At 43.2% G+C, this 12,886-nt stretch overlaps 1 protein-coding gene across 4 annotated transcripts in view; it reads left to right on the plus strand.

Annotated features, from left to right (window-relative positions):
- The window catches only part of NPHP1 (nephrocystin 1), a 41,203-nt gene extending 31,201 nt beyond the window's left edge, over nt 1-10,002 (plus strand). For 3 of the 4 annotated variants that reach the window (XM_083494390.1, XM_083494391.1, XM_083494392.1), the window contains exons 15-20: nt 1,340-1,416; nt 1,951-2,050; nt 2,915-3,027; nt 6,399-6,472; nt 8,179-8,223; nt 9,490-10,002. In XM_083494390.1, coding sequence (XP_083350516.1) covers nt 1,340-1,416; nt 1,951-2,050; nt 2,915-3,027; nt 6,399-6,472; nt 8,179-8,223; nt 9,490-9,768 — 688 coding nt within the window. In that variant the 3' untranslated portion in view covers nt 9,769-10,002. The remainder of the gene's footprint in view (nt 1-1,339; nt 1,417-1,950; nt 2,051-2,914; nt 3,028-6,398; nt 6,473-8,178; nt 8,224-9,489) is intronic. The other variant, XR_014523550.1, reaches the window with a different exon arrangement.
- The last annotated feature ends 2,884 nt before the right edge of the window (nt 10,003-12,886 follow it).

A 12,886-nucleotide genomic window follows, 5' to 3' on the forward strand; every position in this document is an offset into this window, starting at 1 on the left:
AAATAATCATTTCCTTAATAACAATTTAAACAATTTATTTAATTAAAACAATAACATTATAGCATATGTATCCATGCTTGTTAACTGACGTGGTTAAACGGTTTAAAAAAAAAATCAAAAACTTAGACTGAGTTTTAGTACACATGAAAAACTTAAAACAAATCCTTATTTCCTGATGGAATAGCCTATGGACTATAATGTAACTTAAATAGAAAACTAACTTTAGAAAGATTTTTCCTCCAAAAGCATTTTAAAAATCCAATTTAAATAAAAAAATAATTCCAATTTAAATTTTAAAAATCCGATTTTTTTGATTTTGATTTTTTTTAACCATTGATTTTTATCCACTCTGGTTTCCCAAATGATAACCCTTCATGAACTACTTTTGAAATATATGAATATTTCCAGAGTGGCTTGTGATACACCTGGAGCGGGCAGTTGTAATGTATAAAAGCAAAGCATTCTGTTGAGCAAAAGCAATTTGTGGTGAGTGGGTCTTAAGAAGCATTCTCAATCATTGCAACCATGCAGTGGTATGGATAGTAGAAATACTTCGTTTTAAAAGGTGAAGGAATTCACCCCAAATTATTAGGATTTGTACTAATCCACTCACCCAGGTGGAATTCATAAACCGCCAAATAACACGTGAAAATGATTTATTGGATGCTGTTTTTATAGGTTAATATACCTATCAACCTCTGGGATTGCCTGGTTTGATGGTCTTTTATTGGGTCGTCTTTCATAGGACAGCATCCAGTAATTAGTTTCTATATATAATCAGTGCGTGTTTTGAGTGGGTTTGTATACACCATAGTTGTGACGTAGTATAGTGTATTTTAAAATGGGGTTTTAGAGTTTTTAAGGTTTTTGAATGTTTTATGTAGTTTTATGTAGTTTTTCAATTTCATTGTTCTGCAAGGGGCAATGATAATAAAGATATCGTAATCGTAATCATCATATATCTCTAGCTGTCTCTCTATCTGACCCACTTCTACAACTGACAGGAAAGTCATGCCACTGGTGGCCATACTGCTTTGCAAAGTACAGATTCGTAAGGTGAAGAATTTCTAAAGGCTTATAAAAATAGAACTCTGCGCTATTTAGGGAAGACATATTTTTATGGAACCTTCAATGGATGCTTATCAAATCGAGTTGCTAAGATTTTTTTCCCCATTAGGTATTTTGTTGTTGCCTTCGTTCAGAAAAGGCGAAATACGAAAACGGGTGATTTGCATAAAATACCTTTTGCAGCTTCAGGAAAAGGCACATATTTCTTTACTTTCGTTTTTCACCCATGTCAGAAATGAACGCAGGTGTCTGTGTTTTGTGTATTTTTCAGAACGTATGAGCTGCTTTTGAATGGCGGGACTCCCTACGAAAAGGGCGTTGAAGTAGACCCGTCGATTTTGAGAAGAGGTAGAGCTTATCTTGTCCCTTATCTGAAACTGAAAACTATTTTGTATGCCCTGTTGCCAGAAATCCTCCGTTTTTATTTATTTATTTATGAAACGCATAAGCGCTGCACGAGTTCAAAACACAAACAAAACAGGCATGTCCATTCCAATCTAAGGAAAGGAATTATAAATGAGCAGTGTTAAAAGTGCCATTGTGTGCCTGTGGAAACTCTGATTGCCAGATGGAAACATGGCTGTCAAAGCCAAAGAGGAAAAGGAGGGTTTTAAGACATTTTTTTAAAGGAAGAAGTGTGATGGGTATTGGAATAATTAGAATTTTAACTGCAAGGGGAGGGTGAAAAGTATGACTTGATGTTTCTGATTTGGCCCTACTCATTAAAGTGAGCCACAGAGATCAGAATGAGAACAGGTAGAGATAAACAGATGGAAAAAAGTGCTGGATGCAGAGATAAATGAATTACGTATTTGAGAACATTAAAAAGTAACCCAAGTACTGATAATGTTTGATTCTCTGCTTTATTTCTTTTTACTAAAGCCAGTGGCAGTGTTTTCCATAACATGATAACACTGAGGAAGCAGCCTCAACTTCTAGTGAAACTGAGGTCATTAAGCACCAACTCCAGAGCAATATTGAAGTAAGTGAGCAAAGTTTGCAGTTTTCTTATGATGCTGACATTGTTGTTTCAAGGAGGTGTAGCTTTCTCTTATACACAAAACAAGCGTAAGAGATTTTTGCTGTATAATTTAAAAAAATTAGGTCCAAACTTGCAGTAAGGCTCTGTTATGAATGTGACAGGCTTCTATCAACTATCAAATATTAAATACTAATGCATGTCAGCTGCCAGCCATTCTAAATACTATTGCATGTCAACTATCTAATGCAAAGTACCGGAGGTGAAAGAACAGTGTGTCCCAAATGGTGAAATAAAAGAGGAGATAAAACTATAGTAAATTGTAGTTTGAAGTAACATAATGCAATATTTTGATCGAATGAAAAGTGTCCTCAGTTTCTAGATTTTAATGTTTTTTTAGAAAATGCAAGGATTTCTTCCCTCCGCCCTGTCCTGATGGGAGAGAATAGGAAATGCCTCTTCAAAGAAAATTTGAAAATAGAAATCCGATATTTTTTACTTAATGGTGCCTGCCTAGGAACATAGAGGTTGACCCAAATTGACTTTACACAAAAGAAAAAAGTATAGAAGGTAAAATCCATGCACCTTACAGTGTTGGACCTTTTAGTATATTGTGTAGTATACCCTAGAAACAGAGAATATGCCCCTTTCCCATGGTTAGGGCTTGAGTCACAAAACTACAATTTAATGTGTGAATTGCTTAATAGCCAAGAAGATTAAAGCAGTAGTTCACAGCTGGTCAGAATAAAGTCCATCTTAATGCTGCTGCATTCAGAAATCTTGCATGTTAAGATGTGCTAAAATATTTCAGGAGTAATTTTTACTGACAACCTTGTTTTTATTTGCTTTTTTTAAAAACAACAACAGTCTGCTACCAGAAGTATTAATTGGCAGCATGAGCTATATACACCTTTTATTATTTTATCGTCAGATTCTTGGTGATGTGCTCCTCCGGGACAGACCAAACATGCAAAATGCAGGTAAGGAAGTCTGTAATGTTTGGGTCGAAAAAGCAGCAGCTGCTTTCTGTGCTTGCCATGTGTGTGAGAGACGTGTCATGTAATTTCTTCTTTCGTAAAGCAGGAGAGGGCTAACTTCAGTTTGGCATAGTCTGCTCCACAAGTGCCACCCCCCCCCAAACCCCATGGTTCAGCAGTTCATGTAAATGAATTCATTCTCAGGAACTCTGAAACAGTTAAGGAAGTGGTGCTCAATCCCGCACTCTTCATTAAGAGCAGAGGTAAAAGGTAAAGGTAAAGGGACCCCTGACCATTAGGTCCAGTTGTGGCTGACTCTGGGGTTGCGGTGCTCATCTTGCTTTATTGGCCGAGGGAACCGGCGTACAGCTTCTGGGTCATGTGGCCAGCATGACTAAGCCGTTTCTGGTGAACCAGAGCAGCGCACGGAAACGCCGTTTACCTTCCCGCCGGAGCGGTACCTATTTATCTACTTGCACTTTGACATGCTTTTGAACTACTAGGTTGGCAGGAGCTGGGACCAAGCAATGGGAGCTTACCCCGTCGTGGGGATTCAAACCGCCGACCTTCTGATCGGCAAGTCCTTGCTCTGGTTTAACTCACAGCGCCACCCGCGTCCCAAGAGCAGAGGTAGTTATTGCAAAAATGCCCTACCCGGCACTGCAGTTCGTTTGCAAGAAATCCAAAAATGAGCAGGGGTTACGTGTTCAGCTAGAATCTGTGTTCTCTCTGTCACTCTCCTAAAAATGCTTCAGGTACAAGGGCACAACAGTGGTTCTGTTATGGATGTGATGCTTGGCCATGGTTTTGCTTAGTATCAGTGTTTCTCAGCCAGTCTGGGTATATTTAAACAGCATGGAAATGACATTGTTCTGTCATCAGCAGTTAAAGCACATCGCTGCACAGTAAGTCAACATGTATGTCCCTGACAATCCCCAGACATTTTCCTATGTTTATGTCTTACAAACACATTTCTAGTGAAGTGAATTAAGGATGCAACTATAAGAAGTGTTTCCATTGGAAATTAGCAGTGCTTTTTCCATGGAATCATGTGATCATGGTATGGATTTCTGATTGTGCCTTGATCTTTCCCTGTTTTTTTTAAAAGGTATTGTGTAAACTTCATGTTTTAAATCTTAACAGGAATCCTCATTTAAATAATAATGTGGAACTTGTTATATTTTTTTACTTTTTATAATTCAACCCGTTAAGAAAGGTGTAGATAAAAGTCCTGAGACAAGGGAATGCATGGGCTACCTCAAAAAAAATTAATTCCCCTCTTTTAACCTACCTCCTGTTTGTCAAGGAAACATGTTCGCTTCTGCTCAGGGAGAGCAGGCTTCCTCCAGAGTTTTTTTTTGCACTTTTGCGTCTTACAACTCCATTCCACCTATTGTAACATGCATACTACTTGCTGTGCCATTGTCACCTCTGTTGTGGCAAAGGAGTGCTAGGTGTCAGGGTGGAAATTAGTCTGGGTTTATGACAGGGTTTGGTGGCTTCTGGAATGCGCATTGACACAGCGACAGCCAGGTTTTGGTGGAGAGGGTGTTTCGCCTGAACGAAAGGAAGTGATGCATCAGTGTCTGGTGGGGAAACAAGGCTCTGAGAAAATGCTTTCTGAAAACTGGTTTTAGAAAATCCACTGAATTCATGGATGAGCAGAGATTGGTCCCATCCTGTCTGGTTCTTTGTCAGTGCGTGGAAGTGTAAAATACCTAATTGGTTGCAGTTCTTAAGTGTAAATTTCCTGCGGTTGGAACCTTTGTGTAGAAAGCCAGCAACTTAAAATGCCTGTGTCAGGGAACTGCCATCAGAGGGAAGAGGAGAGGAAAGTCGCTCCAGTGATGCAGGGGAGAGAACTAGCAAGGAGAGAGAGAGAGCTTCCACGGGGGAAAGAAATCCAGGGGACACCAGGGAGAAAGGGGAAGCTGAGAGTAAGGCGGAGGGGAGGCTCAGAGACTCTTCCAGTGAAATCAGCGGAGAGAGCACAGGACCTCCGCTGGGCACGCCCACACTGCGCAGAAGGCTTCCACGCAGGGAATCTAGGAGGAGACTTGGAGTCAAGCAACTTTTATGTTGGAAGAAATTTAGGTCCCGCCCACTGACGGATGCTGCCAGTGACTAAGACAGTCGCATTTCAAGGGCTGTCAAACCAGGAAAAGTTTTAGCTATACGGCTAGCTTGGAGCAGTTTGCAGTTTACGCACAAGCAACCCCAATTCCCATTACAGCCTGCTTAAAAGCTCTTGACAATATTTGCACTCTTTCCCAGTTTATAGCACATATTGTGTAGCTCACAGCATCTGGTACAGGCAACAACCATTTTAGGAGCATCTGATATTTGCGTGACCATGCACACACGCATCACGCCGAACTCGGAAGTGTATTTATTTATTTCATACAATTCATATACTGATTGATTGTAAAAAAACAACAACCCTCCAAGTGGTTTACAAAGTAATAAAACAATAAAAGCTAGAAAAAATCTCAAGCATGCTTTAAAACACACAAAAGTTAAAATACAAAAACAGATTAAAGCTACTTCAAATTAAAAAAAATTATGACGCACATACAAGTGGAACCCAACATTTCAAAATGAACTGAATGCTTTTACATGGCTGTTATTTGCAATGATTCTGACCCGCTTTAACCTTTCAACTGCAAGTGTTGGAGGGCCAGTTCACAATATGGGGGCCAGCCAGTTCACAGCTTTACATTTTGTACAGGGGCATAAGATTGTGAATAAAAACTCTTTTGTATCTCAGGAAGGCGACACGCACATAGAATTGATACATGACACTCTTAACCTACCCTCAAACCTTCAGAAATGGTAACCCATCCCAATTGTTTCTACCAGACGCAGGAGTGATACAAGAGTGCATGGCTATTGTCCTCATATCAAACTTACGGGATTTTTAGAAGCAAGCAACCTAAATACATACAGCTCTACTCATGACCATAGAACTTACAAGCTGCCATAAATAAAACATGGCTCTTTGCAGAAGCTCCAAATTAAATATTAAATATTGTAGAAGTGTGCTCTGCTGCTACAGGTAATCCAGTCTTTGTGATTTAAAATACTTCTTTGGCTATTCCCCCCCCCCCCCGGCCCGCCAGAGGATATTATTTTTGTGGGCAATTCAACCACATTCTCCCTGTTTCTCCACATTCTAGCCAGCATTTTTGTGTGTGTGTGTGTGTGTGTGTGTGTGTGTGTGTGTGTGTGTGTTCTAAAAACTGACTTCAGTGGATGTTCAGAATCGTGAAAGGCCAAAACTGCTGTTCACATTCTCCCGTGAATTGTTTCTGCCTCGCATAAAGGGCTGCTAAAGCTTTTCCAAATAACAAACACCTTTTCAATCTCCCTTGCAGATTTGATTGGCAATCCAGTTTTGGCAACCTTCCCCAAACTCATGGAGCAGCCTGATCTCATGGATGCGCTCAGGGTGCGTGAAACGTATTGCATCACTAATCCAAAAGGACAGCTTTGAAAGCCTCTTTCTTTCCGGCATGGGAGGATTGAACGCTTTTGCACGCCTCCATCCCACTGTTGTTTTAAACAGCTGCTCTGACGATGCTAAGCTTAGGTCAATAATGTGCTGAAAGCAAAGCAAACAGAAATAGAAGTGAAATGCCCAAAGTCTTTGGAAAGAGGTGGCTTAGGAAGGGCTGGAATGCAGCAAAAGGGTGTGGTGGTGTGTTGAAATAAAAATTCCGAGAAGTTTGACTTTCCTACAGTCATAATGGAAGGAGTGATTTCTGCCAACATCTCTGGTGATCTAACATGATTACGAATCCTCTGGGGAAAAGCTAGAAGGCCACGATCCTGTTTAGCTTCGTGGGGGCAGGAAACAGATTAAGGGAACAGATTTAGTGGTATTCAGATTTGTTTTTTTTAAAGATGTGTTAGAAAAGGGGTCTCCAGCCTGGTCCCTGCATTAGAATAACTGAAAAGAAAAAGATAAATGGCTTAGATCCAGACTTTGCTGCTGCTGGATGAAAGGGAGGTGACTTCTGATGATTCCCTTCTTCCCCCTACAGCTTCCAGCACTCTCCCAAAATCTGCTTTAGAGGGGTGGGAAATCCTCTAGAAAGATGGTGGGGCTACAGAGGGAGGGGGAAGTCAACAAAAATGGCTTCTTCTGCTACTGGGAAGCCTCTACTGGATCAACCCTCTACTGTTGATAGAAGGAGGCTTTCTATATCAGTGTTTCCCAACCACTGTTCCGCGGCACACTAGTGTGCCGCGAGATGTTGCCTGGTGTGCCGCGAGATGTTGCCTGGAGGGAGGCGGGTGAGTCGGGCGGCGAGAGGCGGGGCGGCGGCGGCGAGGAGAGGCCGCCCAGCGCGGGGCTCTCACCGTCTGCCTGCCTGGCTGCCTGCGAGCTCGGCGGGCAGCGCCTCCGTCCGCAGCGCCCGCCTCGCGGCTCTCATTCCCTGCCCCTGCCAAAGCTCACCCAGCCAAGCCGCGCTCTCCTTCCTGCCTCGCTTTGCTGCCTCCTCCCCCCCCCAAAGCTTGGAGGTTCCCCGGCAAGGGGGAGGAAAAAAATTGAAACTTACACTTTCGTGCGTCCCTCCCGGCGTGACGCTGCGCGCTGACGTCACGGGGCTGTAATGGTGGTGTGCCTCGAGATTTTTTTCATCAAACAAGTGTGCCTTTGCCCAAAAAAGGTTGGGAAACACTGTTCTATATGATGCCAAAGGTTTGATTCAGACTCTATTATCCTTAGAGCAGAAGAAGCACTGGAATCAGTGGGACATAACTTTGTCATGTCTAAGGGAAATCCCATGTATTTCACTGGGTTTGCTTGAAGGATAATTGAGTTTGAATCCAACCAATTGGGTTTAACCTACCCCCAACTTTGACTTGGGTTATACATTGAAAATCACCCTCAACACCCCCCTCCACTTTAAGAACCGTTCAGTTGGGCAGAAACCACCCTTTCCCCTCCTTCCTTGGAGATTTTCAAAGGAAAGTCGCAAAGGCAGCTCCAAGGCATACCTTCCATCTCTGAGCAGTTGTGATTCATAATGATTTTCTCATGTGCATCTCTCTCCACAATCCTTTTATTCCGCCACTCTTTGCTTTCATACAAAGTGTCTCAAAACTTTGTGCAGAGCCTCAGAGTTATTCATTCATTCATTCATTTAGAGTGCCTGGGCAGAGAAGGAAAGCACGCTGAAGAGATCTGAAAAGGTAAGGAAATAAAATCACTTTCTTCCACACGCGAAATATGTTTTATGCATAATTATATATTGAAGTTTCCTCCTAGGCACAGGCGTGAGCAGGGGGCTCCCAGCATTGGCTCAAGGGGACTGCAGCTCCCTCTCATACTTTGCTCTAGACCTGGGGAAGGTCACCCTTGCCCCAAATCCGTTGGGAAAGTTCTTCACCAATTCTGCGTAATGGTGTATTTCATTTTTTGGGGGGTGGGGGGGCATGCTGCCATAAGATTCTTGTGCAAGCCCAATAGGTCCTCATGTTGCCATGGGCTTGTGTTGCTAAGAGCAGAAGGCTGAAGAATTGATGCTTTTGAATTATGGTGCTGGAGGAGACTCTTGAGAGTCCCATGGACTTCAAAAATATCAAACCTCTCCATTCTGAAGGAAATCAGCCCTGAGTGCTCACTGGAAGGACAGATCCTGAAGCTGAGGCTCCAATACTTTGGCCACCTCATGAGAAGAGAAGACTCCTTGGAAAAGACCCTGATGTTGGGAAAGATTGAGGGTACAAGGAGAAGGGGACGACAGAGGACGAGATGGTTGAACAGTGTTCTCGAAGCTACCAGCATGAGTTTGACCAAACTGCGGGAGGCAGTGGAAGAAAGGAGTACCTGGCGTGCTCTTGTCCATGGGGTCACCAAAGAGTTGGACATGACTGAACAACTAAACAACAACAAAGGATCTTTCTCATTGGATTTTGTGCCAAGCAAAGTGTTGCTGCCCCACTCTGTCTGCTGTGCACAGGATAGGGCAGTAACTGTGGCCAAAGCCTGAGTTTGTTTCTTAGTGACTAGGGCACAAGGTGAGATCAAGCTGGCTGTCCAAATCTGATGCATCTATCAATCATAGAGCCTCAGTTTAAAATTGAAGGAGCAAATCTGCATGCAGCGTCTGTCAACTGTTGCGGCGCAGTGATGGTTCAAGGTGAACCATTTTGACATCACAACAGCTTATCTGAAGGCTGGATTGAAGGAGCACTCATTTATCTTTCTCCTCTGTTTAGCTGCTTATAGTTGGCTTTGCTGGTGCTTTAAAGAATTGGTTTTCCATTTTACTGATGGCTTTTATAAATCTATCTGTCTTACTTGCAGCAGTTATAACGTGATTGGTGGGGGAGGGGGACAGACAAGGCTGCTTCAACATGAGGTGACTCGTGGCAATTCCAGCGCAAGGAAATGAATCTAATTTAAGGAAGCCATCAAATAGTAACACATTTCATTTATTTCCTCCCCCTCTTTAGAGAGATCGGGAATTTTTGAAGTCTGTATTCGTCCTGGTGTACCACGATTCTGTCTTCCCCCTTCTTCAGTCTGTGTTCCTCCCAGAGTACAAGTGGGCAGAAGAAGAATCTGAAGGCACTCGCTGGCGGATGATTGCCGACTTCTTGAAGAAAACCCGAGAAAGGGATGGCGCTTTGTCCTCCCTGCTGTCATCAGAAGGCCTTCACAAAGCCTTTGATGTCGCAGAAATAGCATATGATTTCCTTGGAGAGGCTAGGAAGAATAATCCTTTAGTATGAATGGACTTTAGTATGAATGGACCTCTTCCAAACACCATGCCAACACAAATCAATTAAGCATAATTGATGTTCTGGCCAAAAAAGTCATATTTTTATATTTGTATATCATTTTTATAAATACATTGTATTAGTATTCTACCGTTTTGTATTCAGATATGTTGGCTTTGGCTACTTTGGTGTTTTTTTAAAGAAAAAATAAAGTATGTAAACATATATTTTTTAACTTTGATAAAATTTTTCTGTATCGTTTTTTACTGGGTTTCCTCAGGACAATGAATCCTATTGTTCATTCTGGAGCTTGTGTAACAGCAAACGTTGCTGTATTGTACTTACTTGCGGAACGTTACTACTAATCTTTGATGTTTTACAAGAGAAGCAGAAAATGTCATAAAATTCTAACTTGTAAATCTAAAAGCCCCCTCCCATTTCATCTTGATCCAAATGTAAGCATCGATTCTATCATGAGTTTTGCTTTGAACATATACCAACACAGCTTGCTGAACATCATGTCAGCATTTACTAGTACAGTGGTACCTTGGGTTAAGAACTTAATTCATTCCGGAGGTCCGTACTTAACCTGAAACTGTTCTTAACCTGAAGCAGCACTTTAGCTAATGGGGCCTCCCGCTGCCGCCGCTCCAGTACTTTGGCCACCTCATGAGAAGAGAAGACTCCCTGGAAAAGACCCTGATGTTGGGAAAGATAGAGGGCACAAGGAGAAGGGGACAACAGAGGACGAGATGGTTGGACAGTGTTCTAAAGGCTACCAGCATGAGTTTGACCAAACTGTGGGAGGCAGTGGAAGACAGGAGTGCCTGGCGTTGAAGAGAGCACGGCAGAGAAGGTGTTTAAAGGGTGCTTAGAGAGTGCTCCCCACTTTATGTGATTTCACTTATGCGCACAGGGGTGCAGAACGTAACCCCCACAAAAGGGGGTCTGTGTGTGCCTGTACCTTACAGTGTGAGCTGCCTTAGAAAGAGCTCCCTGGATATTGTCGGCATCAATCACACTGTAATGAGTGAGGCTTGAACCTTCCAAGGGGCATGGAGATTGGGCTGATAATTCACAATGCAATTATTTTTAGATGCTCCCTTAATGAGCCCAAGACAGGAATCTGACCATGGAACATAAGCGGAGACGAAACTAGTTCAGCAGGGCCAACCAGCAATAAGTCTTTTTGTTGGATGTGTTCCCAGTCAATTAACAACAGGACAATGGAGTTCTTCAGAAAGGCACGTCAGTGTTGTCCTTAAATTGTTTAGAAAATGCGCTGCTGTTATGTTAATGAAAGGCTTGACTCAACCCCAAACGTTAAATATATGTCTTCCTCTTTCCACACCAGGGTGTGTAGAGCTTGTGCAGTCCTCAAGGCTATAAATTTCCCTATTAGTTTGGGGGTGCTTCACACATATTTTCCCCACAGGGTGCTGTGGGGGGTGGAGAGTGGGGGGAGCACATGCGCTCACTGAATATTCTGGATAAAAAAAATTCCTTCCAGTAGCACCTTAAAGACCAACTAAGTTAGTTCTTGGTATGAGCTTTCGTGTGCATGCACACTTCTTCAGATACACTGAAACAGAAGTTGCCAGATCCTTCTATATAGTGAGAAGGTGGGGAGGGGTGTGCAAGAAATACATTTTTTGGACACTACTATAAAAATACAGGATGGGCGCATAGACACCACCTTATACCGCAAACCAACTGACCGACAAACATATCTACATGCCTCTAGCTACCATCCCAAACATACCAAACAGTCCATTGTATATAGCCAGGCACTACGTTACAGCCGCATCTGTTCCAATTCTACAGACAGAGACTCTCACCTAAGAGATCTACAGCAAACCTTCTCAGAACTAAAATACCCAGCAGATGAAGTTAGACAACAGATCAACAGAGCCAGACTGATACCCAGAGAGAACTTGCTGCAAGACAGACCCAAAAAAGAAAATAACAGAACACCTCTAGTCATCACATACAGCTCCCAAGTTAAAACAGTACAACGCATCATCAGAGATCTACAACCTCTCCTGGACAATGACAGTTCTCTTTCTCAAGCTCTGGGAGGAAGACCTTTCATTGCCTACAGACAGCCACCCAATCTTAAACAACTCCTAACCCACAATAATACTACAACCAGACTTAACACAGACACTGGCACCAGAGCCTGCAATAAACCCAGATGCCAACTTTGCTGCCACATACACCCGGACAACACCATTACTGGCCAGTGGCGTAGCGTGGGTTGTCAGCACCCGGGGCAAGGGAAGTAATTTGCGCCCCCTAACCCGTGGATTTGCGCCCCCTAACCCTAACCCCCAGATGTTGCGCCCAGTGCGGCCGGCCCCCCCTGCACCCCCCACGCTACGCCACTGCTCAGCCTGCAGAGGCCTCTTCCCAGCCGTGCTTGAAAGGGGCAGGCAGGCACTGCCCCCCACCTCCCCCCAGACAAATAGGACGTTGATTAGTTTTTCAATGGACCTGTTTAAAAGATTTTGTAAATTGTTCTTCTTCCTGAAGGAGCATCTCCACCCCCATTGTTCTGCCTGGACACTGAGGTCCAGCTCCGAGGGCCTTCTGGCGGTCCCCTCATGAGAAGCCAAGTTGCAGGGAACCAGGCAGAGGCCCTTCTTGGTGGTGGCGCCCGCCCTGTGGAACGCCCTCCCACCAGATGTCAAAGAGAAGAACAACTACCAGACTTTTAGAAGACATCAGAAGGTAGCCCTGTTTAGGGAAGCTTTTAATGTTTAATAGGATATTGTACTTTAACATTCTGTTGGAAGCCACCCAGAGTGGCTGGGTAAACCCAGCCAGATAGGCAGGGCTTAAATAAATTATTATTATTATTATTATTATTATTATTATTATTATTATTATTATTATTATTATTTGTTTTCATTACTTTGCTCCCCACTCTTGGGAGTGGGGAGAATTCAGCTGTAGAGAAGGCTATAGATTCTGCGAATAAGTCAATAATATTTCCCCTCTTTGGCCAGCTGCTGGTCCCTCCATGTGCACCCCTCCATTTGTCAACTCCGAGGAGCCCAGGCTCTGCCTGTCCCTAAGCAGGGGCAGAGGAAGGGGGCAGTGGGGGCGGTCCACACCAGGTGTCATCACT

This window comes from Podarcis liolepis (assembly GCF_965112155.1).
Source record: "Podarcis liolepis genome assembly, chromosome: 3".
NCBI lineage: Eukaryota > Metazoa > Chordata > Lepidosauria > Squamata > Lacertidae > Podarcis > Podarcis liolepis.